This window comes from Pelodiscus sinensis, chromosome 1, assembly GCF_049634645.1.
Source record: "Pelodiscus sinensis isolate JC-2024 chromosome 1, ASM4963464v1, whole genome shotgun sequence".
NCBI lineage: Eukaryota > Metazoa > Chordata > Testudines > Trionychidae > Pelodiscus > Pelodiscus sinensis.
Window position 1 is genome coordinate 209262731 of NC_134711.1, and position 18949 is coordinate 209281679.

At 42.7% G+C, this 18949-nt stretch overlaps 1 protein-coding gene across 1 annotated transcript in view; it reads right to left on the reverse strand.

The window, feature by feature from the left end:
• Positions 1 to 18949, reverse strand: part of PPEF1 (protein phosphatase with EF-hand domain 1) — a 65739-nt gene that overhangs the window by 10020 nt on the left and 36770 nt on the right. The window contains exons 7-12 of the mRNA XM_075913813.1: positions 17431 to 17477; positions 8933 to 9099; positions 6191 to 6227; positions 5552 to 5701; positions 3529 to 3852; positions 859 to 1044 (exon numbers count right to left, since the gene is read on the reverse strand). Coding sequence (XP_075769928.1) covers positions 859 to 1044; positions 3529 to 3852; positions 5552 to 5701; positions 6191 to 6227; positions 8933 to 9099; positions 17431 to 17477 — 911 coding nt within the window. The remainder of the gene's footprint in view (positions 1 to 858; positions 1045 to 3528; positions 3853 to 5551; positions 5702 to 6190; positions 6228 to 8932; positions 9100 to 17430; positions 17478 to 18949) is intronic.

Consider the following 18949-nt stretch of genomic DNA (forward strand, 5'->3'; position numbering starts at 1 on the left):
TCTATTTATCTATCCAGGTCAGGGGTAGGGAGAGGTGGAGAGAGAAATAAAAAAGAAGGAAACTATTAAGAGGAGTTGAAGGAACATGTATACATTGATACATATAAAACAGTTGGTCCTCCTGACCTTTCCCATACAGGGAAATCCACTTCTCATGTAGCAACAACAAAAGGAGGAGAGAATGGTCATGACCCTCACGTTGCAAACCCATGTAATAATGTATGTGATTTATAATAATGAACTACAGCATAGCTACAAAAAGTTTATTGGAATTTTAAACATAAGCAACAGGAATGATGAAGAGACATCTTCCCTATCAATGCCCAGTACTAGAATTTATCCAGGGTAAGATTTCAGGCATAAAAATGTAGCTCTGATTGTTTTCCTACCTTCAGTGGTGCTCTAAATAGCTTTTGTGCTGACAAATTTTCAGTATGCAAACAAAAGTTTCAGGAGCACTTGCAGGAAGTTCTACAATGTTTCTATTACAAAGTGCTGGTCCTCACATTCAGTAGACCTTTAAGTGAGCTGATTTTCTGTGACACAAAGACACACTTTAAAAAAATGCACCTTTCTAAGGGGAGGCTAGTCTGACTTGGAGGTTTTTAGTGATTTCAAAGTACAGATGGTTATTGCACCATTCTTGCAGTCATTAACAAATCTCTCTTCCCTTTCTCCCAAAGGTGAGGGTAGTTTTGCCTAAGAAAGAACTTCTTGAATCAACCTCATATGAGTGGTGAATATTCCCACTACCTGTTTTATAGAACTTATCCTTTTTCACCACTTAACTTAGTTGCTAAGTTTGAGCTTGTGACGTTCACAGCAAAATTTTACTTTAAATTATAATGAGGATCTTACCTTCCCATCATGACTGATCTCATAACCTTCTTGTTTACACTCATGAGACCTGATCAGCATCTTCAGATTATACCGTTTAAGAAGCCTGGCAGTAACGTCGGGCCCAAAATAGCAACCACCTCCTCGAACTTTGTTTGGTGTGCAGCCATTTTGGTTTTTTGGATCACTCCAAAGAATATCAACCACCTTTGAATAGCAAACCAATGCATATGATTACTGACAACTAGTACAACACATGCTACAACCTCAGACATTATTTAGAAATGCCAGCCATTTCAGGGGCCCCAAGCACAATAAGATACAACTAAGCACCAATATAATCTTCTCAATTTTTCTTTCTTTCCTTAAACTAGTTGTGACGGAGCGCAAACGCCTCGCCACTGGACAGCTTTAAACACCGACAGTGCGGCTGGGATGGGGGCAGAGAGGATGTCCCTCCAGAAGATGGAAGGAGAGCCGGAGGCGACGGGGGACGTACCCGACCGGCAGGATGAAGAGCCGGTGGGTCCACCTGTGGGGGGGAGCAGCTCGACCCCCAGGCCGGGAGAGGAGCAGCCCGCGGCTGGGCGACGGGCTGAGGTGGCACCCCCAGGGGAAGCAGATGGCGTCCCGACTGGAGATGCTGGAGAACCAGGTACCACAGTTGGAGAGAGGGGGAGGGATAGGAAGGAACCCAAGTTGGCTCGTCCCACGGGGCTGGAGACTTGTGGAGCGGAATCCCACTCCAGCCTTAAAGGGTCAGTGTTCGCCGCCCCCCTAGGGCACTGGGTTGGGGCCAGGAGGTGAGGGTGGGCCCGGGTCCCCCTACCCTCTCCCTTTCCCCCGCCTGCGCACAAAGGGACAACAGAAAGGGGCGAAGTGACATTGCAGGGCTGCGGTGAGAGTGGCAGCCCATCCAGGACACTGGGAGGGACCGTCAAACCAGAGGGGCGCGTCCCCTAGAGGGCCCCATGCACAGAGTCCTGCTAGGCAGGGGCAGCGCATCAAAGGGTTGGTGAAATAACCCGCACACCCCAGGGACCGGGTGGTGTTGGGAGGGGGAGCTGGACCCTCCCCGTGTCCCTTCCACCTACCTGCCCGGGGGGCGGGGGGAGCAAGAGGAAAAGGGAGGCGGGACCACGGGGGGAGGGGGAGCAAGAGGAAAAGGGAGGCGGGACCAAGGGGGGATAGGTAGACCCCAGCTGTGCGCCGCCTGACACTAGTACATTCCTTTTACTTAGAAAACATTTCTTTTCATTTGCATTTACAGGGGTGCTGGAACAATTTTTATAGAATGGGTACTGAGAGCTTTTGAACCAAACTGGAAACCCTGCATATAATGGAAACCACTTCAAACCAGGGGGTGCCACAGCACCCCCATGCCCTGAATTCCAGCACTTATGTGCCTTTACTACAAATAAGCCATCTGAGCTTTTAAATTTAATCACTAGGTAGATTTTACACTGAATTTTCAAACAATTACAGAAATAGCTTGTCAAGAGAGAACAAAATTTTTGTTTTCTGCTGTCTCTGGAAGACTCACATGTCAAAAGAATGGTCCAATTTCCACACTAGAGTTTTATCAGTCTTAACTGTATTAGCTTAGGGTCCTGCCTTTTTAAGTCACAAGGTTTCCTAATGTTAGAAGAGAGTTGCTTGTGGAGAAATCAATATAATCATCCATTCCTGCTTACGAGGGCTGACCAAAGAGAAACTTAGAAAATACACACCTGCTTTTACAATTCTATTTTCAGATTATATGTGGATCATAGTGTTGTCACAATTCATTACATTATTATACACTGAGGGCTTAATCTTGTTCTTTGGTAAACGAGGCAAAAGCAGAGGGAAGATGACAAAAGAAATTTCTTACCCCTGAACAAAAAGCAAGCCCTGAACATGCAACCCCAAATAACTGGGATTTGTTCGGTATGTCAGTGTCCAGCTTTCCAATTCTGCTCGTGTGTGCATTGTACTCACAAAATAGGTGCAATTTTTGACAGAGGACTGTGAAATTATAGTCTATTTAAACTAAAGTACCTTTTGTTCTATCAGATCCTACCATACAAGGACACTCAACTGCATCAAATACAGGTTGAACCTCTCTAGTCCGGCATCTTCTGGACCTGACTGTTGCCGAACCAGAGAATTTGCCAAACCATGAGATGTCAATATTGTGTAGCAGCATTACCGACACTCCACTGCTTACTAGGCTCTAGAAGACATTTAGGGGTAAATTAGAGCTAAACAGCAGCACAGAACACTGAGAGCCAAGTCTGGTGGCTATAAACAAATTTTAAGTGACTGCAGGAAACTTGGCCACGTCCATGAAAAGTGGACATGTGGCTAACTAAAATCATGCCAAACCATGGATGTTGCCAGACCAGAGAGTACTAGATTAGAGAGGTTCAACCTGTACTACTAAAACGGACTGAAATGTTTGCACACAAAGGACATATTACAATACACAAAATATTTTAGTAGAATAAAGTGTCTTTAAATGAATCTGAATGACCAAAGGCAAAAGTAGATCCAATCATAATGATTTTGCTTTCTTGACTACCCAGAATGTCTGAAGTTGAAAGTTTTTTCTATTCATCTTGAAATCAAAACAACCTATTTACGCAAAATAAATTCTATTTATATATACAGATAGGTTTCTTAGAGAAGTGTGTATTTGATTTCACATACTTGTTTCCATTCCTTTGCTGTCAGTTCTAGATGCATCCTTGGCGTACAAACTCTGTGTGCTAGATACTGTTTCTCTCGGAGTGGACCAGAGTTGACACCATCATGAAGTAGCCACTTGTGCTCCCCAACATCCAACAGCTCACTGGTATATTGTCTTCTATCGCTAGATGAAGATGATGGTCTGGGCATTCTTCTGTCAGCAATATCCTGCTTAGAAGGGCATCTCTTGACTCTTGTTACAGGAGAATACTCTACAAAGTCACTTCTTTCCAGGTCATAATTTCTCTCTGTGCTTGATTTTGGTGGTCTCAGCACAGACTTCATCTAAAAGACAGACTCGTGATGCTTGTATAATCCAAAAAAGCCAAAGATGCTCCACATTTCATCATATGCTCCATATTCTCAGCTATAACTGTTTTAAGGCCATAGTAACTCATCACAAACTAGATTCAAATGCTGAGCTTTAGCTTTTTTACCAAATACAATGCTTGACCTCAGGGTAGATACTTTGGTACATAATTCCACTGGAAGTTAGATACCCATGTTGAAAAATCTGTTCCTTTATTGATAATACTCAGGATGAAACAATGTTTACTGGGAAACATGGACCTGATTCACCACTCTTTATGCTAGCATTACTCTGGTGTAACTTAGTTGAAATCAGTGGAATAACACCAGGATAAAACTACAACACAGCAGTGAATCAGACACAAGGTCCTTAAATAACCCTAAGTTTTTAGAATTGGCCTTAGGGCTAGCGCTCTGCTGGAACTGCGCTGGATGGCTATAGCAATTCATTTCAAAACAAATCTTTTCTGGAAAGGCCCAGGCTGCTTCTTGCATTCTCTTTTGAAATCCACTTGCACTAGCTCATTTTTAGCCAAAAAAGTATGTGTTTTACACAATTTATTAAAGAAAAATAAAATTGATTCTATTATAATTTTCTTCCACAGAATCTTACATATCTGAGCAGAAGCTGTCTTTCCCCACTGTCTTGACCAACATCCAAAGAGCTCTTATCTACCGAAGGCACTGATTCAAAAATATGAGCTGTCCCCAGTGGAGACTGTTTAGCATGCAAAAAAATAGCAGCTAGATATCAGTAACAGCAAACTGTGCCAGGGACCAGTTTGCAACACCACAAATGCCAGAGCATAGCCTGGATTCCAGCCCACAAATGCCTGACTCTTACTGAAGTCTTTCAATACTCTCCCATGGAGGTGATTTCTACATGTCAATTATGTGTTGCATAGAAGCAGCATTAATATGCGCAAATAACAGACTTGGTGTTAGTAACTTCCACTGTTTACAGCGGGAGTTGCACCTGTTTAATCTCATAGCTGAATTTGACCTCTTGTCTTCTGAACTCGTTTCAGTTATGAAAAGGGGCAGTGTGGCTGCCTATGGGCTTGATCCTGAAACAGGATCCAAATAGGGAGATCCTTGACTTCTGTGGGATTTCATATCAGTATAAAGTAACTCCACGCAGGCTAAGGAGTTCTGCTGGCACAGATCAGAGTGTAGAGCTCAGGGTCCAGTGCACAATTATCACTACAGGAAATCTGAACTTGATTGAAAAGGAAGAAATTCACATTCTAGATGGATTTCATAGTTCTCCTGAAACTTCTGTGAGGTGCTAAAATAAGGTAATGTACCCAGCGGGTCAGAGCCTCGGGTGGTGCACCAGCACAGTAGTGAGTCAGACATGGATCTCAATGGACCTACATTCATTAATGCCAGCTGAAGATTTGGCTCAAAATGTCCACTGGCACCATTCACTACCACAAATGTTTCCCTTCCTTCCTTACACCAAGTCTGTGCTTTGTCTGGTATATGTGGACATTAATGCAGCTTCTATGGATCACTGCCTCTATTTTGCTTGTATTATCTTTAGGTAATATCTCCTGTCTTCTCTAAATCTATAAAATGCTAAGACAACTTTACCTTAATATTTTTGCTTATAAACTGCTTTCAGAGATCACAAACAGAATAAAGGTAACACCATAAAAGTGCAGTCTCTTACCTTATTTCTCTTAAATAAATTCAGGAAATCCAAATCTGTAGTGTCGGAAATACCTCCATGTACGATTAGTACTTTGCTGTCAATTACAGTGGCCAGGGGAAGCCAGCTATAAACATCTTGCAGAAGATTTACAATTTTTTTGCCATGGGACTGTAAAATGATTATTTTATTAGATATCATTCTTTAAAGCCTTTGGTGCTAATCACAATAAGCAAATAATGTGGAAGATTCTTTTGAGTTCATTGTTTTGCTCAGACTTCAATAATCTCTCGGAATAATTCAGTGCATTGGTTTAACTGAGGAATATAGCATGAATATATACATTCCAAAATTTAACTTCAGGACCCTGGATTCTACCTTGATCATTTCTTTGTTTTTTCAGTTTATTTTTTCCAATGTTTACTGTTTGACTTTATAAACTTTTCCTATTTCACCTCATACATCTCTTTGATATAAATAAAACTGGCAGTCCAAATTCTAATCTCACGGTTATATGTGGAGAAATCCAAAATAATTCTGTTGATCTTGATGGAGGTACTCTGTATTTACCCTATATTCCTGAGACCAAACCTTCTTGTTGATACACACATAAGTTTGCACATGTTGGAAGCAAATAAAGGGGGAGAGAAGGTATCTTACCCGATACTTATTCATAACTTCTTTTGTGAAGCCATATCTGAAAAACAAAGACAATGTCACAAACTGACTTTCTGAGTGATCACTTTTTACTATCACCCTGAAAGAGTTTCTTTGATTCATGTTGTGAAACATTAAATCTACCATTATCGCTTGTGCAAACACTGCAATTCTTTAACAAATAATTACAATAAAGAGAACTACAGTCACTCCCAGAAATTCTCCATTCCCTCTTTTCCTCTTCCGTTTTCCATAAAACGCCCAGACATTTTCCTGATTTAATAGTGTACAAATGGCTTTTCTCTACTCTCTGATTCATTAAGCTTAGGATGAGTTTTGACCATTATATAATGTTAATGGACCCAGAACAACAGCAACTGGTGGGCTCTTGGCCATTAACAAAAGAGAAACTTCTTGCAATTCTTTTGCCTTATGAATTTTCAAAGGAACCGAAGTGACTACAGAGCACAAGTTCCAGTAAAGTCAGTGAGAAATGTCCTCTTCAATCATTTATGTTCTTCCCAAAAGCTTACCAACCATGTCCATGCTTCACAAAGGGCAAGATTCCGATCTGCCATTGGTTTTATACTATTGTGACTCCATTGATTTCAGGGGGATGAAAGTCCTGCTTTCTATCAGTGCAAGAGGCTTACTTAGAGTCCCATCTCTCTGCCTTCAAATTTGCCAGTATGTGATACAACCACTCCAAATATGTCACAAATGACTATAATGTGAAACATCTCCGTTGTATTGCACATCGCACAATAACTGATTGATCTATGTTTTTTCCACTTTAAACCCCATTTTAAGAATATTGTCTCACTGCACTAATTAAACAAACATGTTTAAAAAAATATCTTCAACCACAAGGATCCTTTCACATAGACATCACCATGGTTTGAATTCTGAACTTCAGCTCTCCTGCATAGCACTCTACCACTTCAGCTAATAATATATCCTCTGTGTAAAAATCATGAGAGGGGGAGACAACCCATCCCTTACTATTTGGTCAAGCAAGTCTTTGCTAGGCAGCAGGCAATGCTGGGGATCACGATGGTTGGATTCTCTTCCTGTGTCTGGGAAAACAGTGTTGTCCAGCGGTGAGAGACCGGAGGTTACAATCAGGATAGCTAACAACACTGCTTTGGCACATGTTTTCCGAGACGCAATGTGGCTGAATGGACATTTGGGTCAGCCACAGCCTCAGTTTTTCTTGAGATCACCTTGGGTAGCCTTTCAATTCACTTATTTGTACAATGAAGGAGGGTGATGCCAGCCTGTCTCCTAAGGTGTGGAAGGACTCCTCGATCAATAAATGCTGACACGCAGCAGTAAATAGAAATGGGATTTGCTCCTGGTCCCCTGGCTCCAGAGGCATAGCCTGATTGGTATATTTGGGGGGAGGAAGGGAGAAGTGCACCGATGCACATTCATGCACTCATACGTGAACACTGAAGCCAGCTCCCTTGGTTCACTGGTTCTCCCCACCCCTGCTTTCAGGAGTACCTGGGGCTGCCGGTGCTGGGTGGGATACGATGCCATAATGGGGATGCCCCTGCGGCTGCTAGTGACCACTCCAGCATGACTGCTGCAGTGATGTCACTGCTCTGGGGCTGCTGGAGTTGCCTCCCAGCTGGGGCTGCAGATGCCCAGGAAATGCAACATGCTGGGCTCCTGCTTCCACTTGCCCATTCTCGTATCCCCTTCTCTTCCACATCCCTTCCTCCCCTCCTCCTTTCCCCACTGTCTCTTATCCTCAATTCGCCCTCTTGCTCTGCCCCTCGCCCCTTATGGGTACTCAGGGTTGTAGAGTAAAGCAGGCACAAGGAACCAAGAAATCGTTTCCAGCTGTAGTGGCAGGACCCAGAGGATGGGAAAAGCTGTTGCATCTGCTCCCTGCGAACCAAAATATAGGAATGACCAAGCCCTCTTCTCCCCACCCTCCCCTCAGGTCAACCACAGCGAGTCCTGCAGGGAAGCTCAGCTCTTGCAGAAATACATGGTGCATGACCCCCCCCCCTATGCTTCACCTGTTTGGGGGTAATGCCCCCCTGCACCTCCCCAAACAACACCCATGCCTGGCTCCCAACTTAGTGCATTTCTTCTGGTGTAACAAGATATCTGGACAGGGAGTGGCATGTGTTTGGCACGGAACACTAGCTGCCTTATCAGTGCTGTGGAACAGGCAACCTGATTCAAACAAAATATGGAGTGTGCCTCAAAATCTAGTACAGCCAGAGGTGGGTTATGACTTTGTGGGGCCCTAGGCCACAGCAAGTAGGGCTCCTCTCTGCCCCTTCTACCTGAAGTGCCCTCTATTCCTCCCTCCTCCCATTCTGGCGCTCCTGTTGGGGAGCTGGGTTGGGTTCCGGGGCTTGTCCTGCTGTCCCCTGCCTGATGCTCCTGCCAGACAGCAAAGTTAGGCTGTGGGGTTACCTATTTTCCTATGGTCCCTGGGCATGGGCCCAATTGGTCCAGTGATTAATCCACCACTGAGTACACTTGAAAGCTCTGCAAAGCTGATTGACTTCAGGGGGTCAGGTGTGAGAAATGAATCAGCTACATGTTTAAAGTATTTAGTAAAAAATAACCCTTCCCTCTGCTGAGTAAGATGCAGAATATGAAACACTGGGTTTTGCATGAGACAAACCTGTGGGAATTAGTCATCATTATTGTAGCAAATAGATCAAAAAGGTGTTCTTGTATGAGATACTTGCATGGGAAAAGGACAAAAGATAAAGTTACCTCAGGTTCATGATATAGTCTTCATGGTTCCCTCTGTTTAAGTGTAAATGGTTGGGGTAGACCAGAAGAAAAGCAAACAGGATGATAAGTATTTCTATGGAATGTTTCCCCCTATCAACAAAATCCCCATTAAAAAGGTAAGGGTTTTCTTCTGAAGGCAGGCCGTTCTGCAGTAGGAAACAAAAACAAGCAAAGTCAGTGAGGCAACCTACTTCACAGGCCTGGCTTGAGATGAATGTCTAAGAAGTAAGGCTACAGGATTTTCGCTTGTATGCCCTGTTATGTTTGTTTTTATAACATGGCAACGTGGAATTGCAAGCAACACAGTTTATATTGCTAGATCATCTATATAATACATGGACTGAGAGAGACAGTACAGTCACATTTTCTCTCCTCTTTAGGAGATCTTTGGACTACAGGAGGTCTGCATAGCACTTGCTTATGATTCATGGAAATTTGGATGCTCACATAGAACTAACTCTAATTGTTGTTTCCACCTTCTAAATCATATTAAAAAGGCACAATTGGATTATTACTCTCTGCTACACACACACACACACACACACCCAATTGACAACTAGAGTCCTAGCAAATTTACAGACATGCAAAACACATCACGGACCATGAAATCTGGTGTCCATCTGTGAAATCTGGCTTTTTGTGTGCTTTTACCCTATACTATACAGATTTCACAGGGAGAGACCAGCATTTCTCCAACTGAGGGACCAGACCCAAAAGGGAGTTGCAGGGGAATCACAAGGTTATTTTAGGAAGGTCACATATTGCCACTTATACTTCTGTGATGCATTCAGGGCTGGGCAACTGGAAAGTGGTGGTTTTTCTGTTGACCAGGAGCCCAGCTCTGAAGGCAGCAAGCACCTCACCAGCAGCAGTGCACAAGTAAGGGTGGAAATACCATACCTGTCACCCTTATTTCTTTATTGCAGCTTTCAGATGTGGGTGAAGAGAGAGTAGTAGCTGCTAAAGGCCCAACTCTGCAGGCAGCAGTGAAGAATTAAGGGTGGCAATACCATACCATAGAATCATAGAACGCTAGAACTGGAAGGGACCTCGAGAGATCGAGTCCAGTCCCCTTCCCACACGGTAGGACCCAGTACCATCTAGACCATCCCTGTCAGATGTCTATCTAACCAGCTCTTAAATATCTCCAGAGATGGAGATTCCACAACCTCCCTAGGCAACTTATTCCAGTGTTTAACCACACTGACAGTTAGGAAGTTTTTCCTAATGTCCAACCTAAATCTCCCGTGCTACAGTTTACGCCCATTGCTTCTTGTCCTATCCTCAGAGGCCAAGGAGAACAATTTGTCTCCCTCCTCCTTGTGACACCTTTTTAGATACCTGAAGACCGCTATCATGTCTTCCTAAGTGGAGTACTTTGCATTTGTCCTTATTAAACTTCATCCTATTTACCTCAGACCATTTCTCCAGTTTGTCCAGATCGTTTTGAATTATGACCGTGTCCTCCAAAGCACTTGCAACCCCTCCCAGCTTGGTATCATCTGCAAACTTAGTAAGCTTACTCTCTATGCCAATATTTAAATAATTGATGAAGATATTGAACAGAACCGGTCCCAAAACAAACCCCTGCGGAGCCCCACTTGTTATGCCCTTCCAGCAGGATCGTGAACCGTTAATAACTACTCTCTGAGAACAGAAGCTTCAGGGTACATCTACACTTGCTCCCTAGTTCGAACTAGGGATGCAAATGTAGCCGACCAAAATTGCTAATGAAGTGGGGATTTAAATATCCCACGTTTCAATAGCATAATCTTGCCTGCGCGCTATTCCGCTCACCAGCTGATTTGAACCAGGAAGTGCGCTCCGGGATGTGTTAGTTCGAATCAAACCCCTTGGTTCAAACTAACGTTACTCCTCATTTTTTTATATGGTCTTGCATGACCTTTGCCTTACTACAGTCTACGTATACCACATCCACCATGCCATCCTTTCTCCTCTGCTGCTACTGGTGGTAGCTCTGTCTTCAGAGCAGGATTCCTGGCCAGCAGCTGTGCAGCAGTAACTCCCATACAATAATCTTGCAATCCCTCCTCCAATTCCTTTTTGGGTCAGATCCCTACAATTACAACATCATGAAATTTCAGATTTAAATACCTGAAATCATGAAATTTACCATTTTAAAATCCTATGACAATGAAATTGACAAAAATGGACCATGAATTTGGTAGGGCCCTATGAAAATTGGCTTATGAATAAGAATATGTATAACTTGAAGACACTTTAGGCAAAATGCATTATGTAACACCATTTTCAAAGTTACAATCAGTAGAATATGTATGTTCTATTTCTGTAGATGTATCATTCTTGTATGTGAAGTCAGAAATATTAAGTGTGGATCTGTTTATAATTATAAATGTGCTAATGAGGGCCATTATTGATACTCCGGAAACTTAATGGCCTGGTGCACAAGGTAACAATCTGTGAATGGTTTTGTTTTTCCTGTAAGCCCAAATTGCGGTTGGTATGTCCAGGTACCTGATGTTGGAACCCATCTTGAATCTGGTACTTTTCAGCTCATGGTGACAAAAGTTTGAACTGAACACAAATAATTCCCATCTTGGGCAAAAGGGATATAAAGGTGGGAAACCAAGCAACAGTGGTAGTTGCCAGGAGTCAGGAAACCCCTACTTATCACCCAAGATACCTACTGGAAACATCTTAGACTGAACAAGGGGAAAGACTGGTCCAAGTTAGGAGGTTGCCTAGTTTGTGAAATAAATTATTAGCACTGTTAGGATAAGAATTTGCATCTAACAAGTTTATTCATGTATTAGGGTTAGATGGTGTGTTTTGTTTATTTTGGCTCAGTAACTTTTGATCGGCCTGTTTTCACCTGTAATTATTTAAATCCTACTTTTTATGCTAAATAAAAACACTTGTGTTTATTATAGCATTCTGTGTAAATAATTGTTACCTGTGGGGTGGGGAGCAGCCACTATGCAAATCTCTCTTTCATTGATAAAGAGGACTGACTGTATGAGAACTTTCTGTGTAAAACTTTTATATAGAGTAGGATGGATTTATTTGGGGGTTTGGTCCTCTTTGGGGCTGTGCTCCTGGGTGCTGTTAATGGACTTATAACTGAAGCCCTCCCCAGAGCTGGGCTGGTTTAGCATCTATGTTACTTTGCTGCAGGACAGTAACCCCAATTCTGTGCCTTGGCTGGGGGAGATCAGAGCTTCTAGCCCAGCAGGATAGGGTGGTCGGGTGCCCCAGAGGGCAGTCTGGCGGGCTCAGTGGCGTGATCAGCACACCGGGTGAAAGCCCCAGGGGGACTCCTATGATTGAACCCGTCACACTCTCCTAATGTTATATTATTTTCCATAAATGCCACTACTGTAGGGAAGTGATATAGTTGCAGATGGAGAGCACGAGGTCTGTTCATTATGAATGAGAGGTGAAGTGCCCATGAGACACTCTACTGTTAAGACTGAAAAAAGCTGGACAGGCCCAGGCTAGTACACTCCAGAAGAAAGCTATGATCTGAAAAGTTCTAAGATTCAGGGGACAAGGGATCTGAGCTTTGTAGGTATAGAAATAATCCACACTTAGTAGTTCAGAAGCTAAGGCATTTCATTATCACGAATGACAATTTAGAGCTATATCTTAAGTCAATCTATTGTACTATGTTTCACCTAGTTTGGTTGTCAATGTACCAATGGAAACGATCAGTTTACAGGAAGCATGACAGCAATATTTCTATCTCCATCACTTCTAAGTGATATGAATGTTAGAACTGCTTATTCCACTTCTGTCATGCAATAGAGATCACCCTGCTAAGTAAAAACCCACTTTACATACACATACATTAATGGTAGATTATCACCATACACATGATCACAGGACAGCTTCAATACTGTGAAGTCATCCAAAGTTTTACAGCCCTAGGCTATAACACAACACCACAGCACAAGTTACTCAGCATTTCTTGAGCAGCTATGAGATTCCTTGACAAAGTGAAGCTTCCCAATGACTTTATTCCGGGGAGTAACATGGGATACATGATTTGGCACATCACTGTATTCAAAGATCTGGGTAAACTACTGAGTTGCTGGCTACGGCCTGATCCAAAATGTAATGAAGTAACAGGGCGTTTTTCCATTGGTGTTCACATTGAGAGCAGTATTTGATTTCTGATTCTGGTATTTTAGTTCTATGAAGAGCACAGGCTGGGAATAAAAGGCAACGAATGGGTAGAAGTATGTGGAAAGTTAGATTGTTGAAGTAACATCAACTGGTGTTTGTTCTCTGAGCTCCACCAATTCGCTCTGGGAAAGGCTTGTCACACACCTACTTTTTAAAAACTACTTTAGATTTTGAACTTAAAACACGGCTATACCAAAGTGGTATTTTAGCTCTTTGGTGTTCTCTTGCCAAGTTTTAATGTGCTTTCCATTTCTCCAATGTTCACTGACAGTCATAGTTCCAGAGCAAAACAACATTAAAATCTATAGAAGCTTCAGACTCTTCAGAGATGAGAACAAAAAATAGCTCTCTAATGATTTGCAGAATAGTACTATGAGGCTGTTTGCTGCTGGGCATCATTATTTTATCCTCTTGTGTTAGTGCTTAATTAACTTCCCTTTGTTTTCTGTCTTCTATTCAACTTCAGAGTACTTCAGCACATCAGTTCAACAGAGCATCAATTTAATGGAGTCTAATTTAGTAATAAACAATTTAAAATTCCAAGGCTTTGGAAACATTAATTTAACAAAGACTCATGCCCTGAATGAAGCATCTACAAAATGGACATGCCAATTAAGAAAAAGGGAGGAAGTCTTTTTAAAAAATGAAAGGCAAAAGTATCAGGCATAATATTATGTAAAACACTTCAACTGATCAACTTTGTTATTTAAACCTATGTAGCACCTAACCTTTTTTATTCATTAGTGGTTCAGAGATGTGTGAATGCAGTATAGTAAAAATCCTAAGGCTAGCAAACCAAAAACTATATTTAAAAGTCTCAGAGGGGTAGCCGGGTAGTATGTAATTGAAAAAATTTAAAAAATAAATAGTCTTGCAGCACCTTAGATACTAACAAAAAATGTAGATAGTGTCATGCAGGACCATTCATTGTTTTCTACATTTTTTCAAAAGCTTTATTGAAAGCCACATCTTGTAACTAAGCCTTGCGAAAAGGGAGTTAGCCGTCATCTCCAATTTACCACACTCAGTAGAGGGTTGAGTTCTTCAGCTGGGTGTTTAGACCAGCGGTTCTCAAACTTTTTGGGCTCCAGAGCCCTTTACGTGAGTAAAAATGTATGCGGACCCCAGCAGTCCACTGATTGTATGTGTTGTACCTATCGATGTTTCTAGTTTGTCAACCTCCCAGAGCCCCTGGAGATGTCTCATGGAGCCCTGGGGCTCCGTGGAACAGAGTTAGAGAAACACTGGTTTAGACAATCCCATCATTTTGTTCCATCTGATGGGGAGCTACCAGCATTTGTTATCTTAAAGGAAAAAGTCCCTTTTAAGTGCAAGAATGTGGTGCTGATAGAGTTGCAAATGGATCCCCGGAGTAGTGCTGACCAAATACCCAGCTGATGTAAATTGTAGTTCCCCTTTCCCTGATTTAAACTATGCCTTATGCAAGATGACGATCTGGAACTTGTGGGGTTAGGTGGAGGTGGAGGGGAGAAAGGAAAATTCATTCATGACCCGAGGCTCTTTTGCACTGAGTATGCTCAAGAAAAGTGGCCATAACACAGCCATGGCCTATAAGTCACCTCCCTCATTCAAGAACACCCCTGACATGCCATGCATCCTGGGACATGCAGAGTCAGCATAGACCAGTGGTAGGCCACCTGCAGCCCACTGGGGTTCCACCTGTGGCCCATGGCCCCCTTGTCTGCCCCCCTCTCCCAAGTGCCTCCTGCATACTGGGGCCCCAGACTTCCTACTCCCCCTTCCTCCCAGCACTTTCAGAACATTGTGAATCAGTGGATTAAGAGCATTCAAGCACTGGGAGGGAGGGAGAGGAGTGGGGACCCAGCAAGAATCAATGGATTCATGGCACTCCCAAAGTGCTGGCAAGGAGGGGAGAAGTAGTAAGTGAAGGGCTCTAGTGCCCCAGTTCATGAGAAGGGGATGGGGACCCAGAGGAGAGGGGGTGTGAAGACTGGAGGCAGAACCCCAGTGGGCCACAGGCCATGTCATGTAGCCCACTGAGATGAAAGAGGGCCGTTCATGCAGCCCACTCATTAGTATTGGTTGCCCATCACTGGCATAGACTATTGTACATAATTCCACCGCCTCATGCAGGATCCCCTGGCACTTGGTGGCAGATCATGGACATGTCAGGAGGGTGTTACTGGGAAATCCGTAAGTTTAAGGGCTACTTAAATCTGTGCTGAGGATTGAACTGTCTGCATCTGGATCAATTAATCACTCTCCAAATAAGTAAGTTCCTCAATCCTGCACTGCCTGACCACTCAGAAGTCATGACAAAATCTTTGCCTTTCTATGTAGGTTGATGAAAGACTCTTGTCAATAACATCCTAACACAGAAGGTGTTGGCCATTGATTCCAGCAGAGTCAGAATTTCATCCTTCACACAGAGCTCTGTTTTCATTATTCCAAACCCTGCTCTTCAATGTCATATTTTCAAAGGGTACATCCCACCTAGGACTGTTTGCAGCTATGAACATTCAAGTAATCACTCTGGAAACATAGTGTTTTACTATGCCATGTGCTCCGAGTACTAAAAATACACTGAATCCAGTCTCTCTCTCTTGCTGTACTAATATGCAATTTGAAATGGAAAAAATTGTCTCATTGAACTACCAGCTAAAAAGCAGGGAAGCAAAGAAGTAGCCAAAATTGGTAACTTAATAACATGGGAAGCTGACCCCTGCATAAGTCAGTATTGAACTAAAGTGTTTTTAATTAGGTTCTGCTTGGACAAAATATTCACATTTGCAGTTGACAGATGAGAGGAAAGTATAACTGAGCCACTTAAAGAGGCATTACATCACTGAAGCACCTGGCTTAACTCATGCCAGCCAGCCTTGGTTCAATGCAGATGAATGCAAAATAATCAATCACAAAAGAGAAATGAGAGGGAGTATGTGTTAAATTGAAAGGTGGTGAATCATGCTTAAAAGAAAAGAAATTTGGAACTTATTGTAGGGAAATGCTTGTGCCCTCAGCTAAATATAAAACTGCAGAGAAGACAGCCTGGAGTTTTATTTTTTTCCACATTAGCAAAGCATAATTATGTTTTATTTAACATGAAGCACATGAACAGCTGCTGAAGGCTAAATGGAGGAATGTGGGATGCCCAAGATATTTTCACTTTGTGCAAAACTGCATGACTGCTTTCAAAAATGAGAAAGCTTTTAAGCAGATAGAAGTGCTCAGCACTTCTCTTCCAGTAAGTGAAAAAGAAAGCACTTTTGTAGACACTGATTGGAAGTGTAAATGGGTTGGGGAAGTTGAGAAAACTGCTGCATTGTTCATAATGGCTAAATCAGCCATGATGCAGGGTTGCACCAGGGATGAATTTGGCTCATTCTCTTTGAAGAACTGATCCTTTACAAAGCATTACAGTAGCACCGGAACAGTTTGGGGCAGCTGTCCTGGGCCCTGGGCTGAGGAGGTGGCTGCCCCAACTGACTTATGGATGGGACAGTACTCCATATTTTTGGGAGCATGCAGGGCCCAGGGTGGCCTGGGGGATTAAGCTGGGGGAGAGGGCTGGTGCAGGGCATCAGCAGGGCTCACCTCCCCCACACCCATCTCAGTGGCAGAAGCCCAGGATGTGGAGCCTGAGCTGCTTCGCCACAATCTCCCAGGCGGGTTTCACCACGGTGGCAGGAAGTAGTGAACACCAGCCTGGCTTGCTCTGCTCCTCCAAGGGAAGCAGGGCTCAGGGAAGCAGAGCACCATGGGCTGGGGCCAAGGTGCTGTGCTTCCCGCCACCATGGTGACTGCAGAGGTGGGGAGGGGACAGGCCTGACTAGCAGAGGCCACTGCTGCGCCAGTCCCCTTCCCGGGCTCCCACCGCCCCAATAATTGCAGGGAAGCCTGAGCCCTGCTGTTGCCACGTGCTAGACCCCCGTCACACCTCGTAAACCCCTTGGGGAAAGGATGGAGTGGAGGCAGGGCCTCAGGCAGTGGGGGCCCTCCCTCCCACCCCAGGGATGGGCCTGACCAGAACTTTGTAGATGATACAAGCGGCCATCTCTAACTTTGGATTATTTCACTAGATTGAGCCCTCTGCTTGGCATTCAGTCAAACGGTCAGAGAGTCAGACACCCAGATTTCTCCCTTGAAAATGGACATTTGGTTTCTGAGATGGAAACACAGCAATAGCCATAGAACTAGCTAGCACACCCTACTGTTCTGTGACTGAATAGCACATATGTAATACTTAACAATACCTATGAGGTATACAGGTGCTTTACTAGTGCTAGTTCTAAAGGGTGAAAATGCTCAGGAATGAAGCATGTAATTACCTTGTAGAAGATCAGCAAAAGATCATCTAGTTTTCCATGCAAATCACCTAGAGGGAAGAGGATATTCAAAGTTTAGTGACAAAGTCTGTTACAGAGTAAATGAAAAAAAAGCTGGAATTAAAAACGATAGTAGGTGATAACATGATGTTAGCATATTTTCTCTTGTAGACATGGCTAGATTATGCAGACTACATTTTCAAAACCTGAGCTGCACACACAGATCTGGCTATTACAATTAGGTGAGCTTACAATAGCCTTGCGTAAAGCTTTAATTGTTTTTATGTGGGAGAGTCTGAGAGCAGAGGATCAGCTGCATCCTTGAAAAGAGGTATTTCAAGACCTGGGTACACTATGGACAAGCATATGAATAGTTCATATCTCCAGTGCTTCCTTACTGGTGATAGGTGCTATAGAAATACTTCTGAGAAAAAGATAAGAACCTAGCAATTAAGTGATTAGTATACCTATGAGCACAGCCAATAAGCACACTGACACTTAAGCAGATGTCCATGCTTAACTGGGTAACTAAATTAATGTGTGTGCACTTGTAAATTAATGGAATTTTAAAATATTATTTATTTTTAAAAATATCACCTGACATATATTGTTCTCTAACATATATTATATATCATCTATTCTATTTGTCCAGCTCAGGGCCAGAGTTTGGCTGTTATGGGAGGGGATGGGCTAAGACTAATATAAATCTTTCCAAGAACTATATGAACCAATAATCCCAGTTCTACCTCTGTCAGTCAGAGGGGTTTCTTCTGAAATAGATTACTATTCAATAGGAAGAACTCACCTCTACATAATAGAATCCTGACCCAATTTAAGTTTTCAAAGTAGGCTAAAGTAGAATTTAACTGGAACATAGGCTCTCTCTTCCTAAGAGTGAATTTCACCTGACTGAGAAGGGGAGCCAAAATCAGCCAAATAAACATAAAAAGTCTTCCATATTTATATAAATGTACTCAGTGATTGCATGCTTTCCCCGTCAGTCATAAAAATAGGGTGGATGGGAACATTTTTCCTCAGTTCATAGGGCATACATGCAACTCTGTTATGTTATAGGGCCTGAATTAAGGCCTATTTCACTCAAGTTAAACACTCCCGTAACTTCAGTGAGCTATGTGGTTCAACTAGGAAAATATTTCAGATTAATATGTAATTCTCAGCATCAGTGTGGAGTTCAAAGGGGATCTGGAGATGGAAAACTTATTTTTAAGTTAATATTTTGGCCTCAACATCAGTAAAAACTAGACTTTCATCTGCTACAAAACATCTTTTTTGTTTCAAAGGCCATTATTTATCTGAATGACAGGAAGAGAAATCTTTTAGATGCTGCTTAAATAGTGCAAATGAGGCTACAAATAGGAGTATACATGTATATTGATTAGCAAGAGAGCACTGATCAGTCAGCAAATGTGAACACACGTTTATTTGGTTCAGATTTTTGTGGATTTTTTAAGTGTAGTGAACAATAGTTTCACTAAAAGATCTGATAGATGCATAGCTGTGC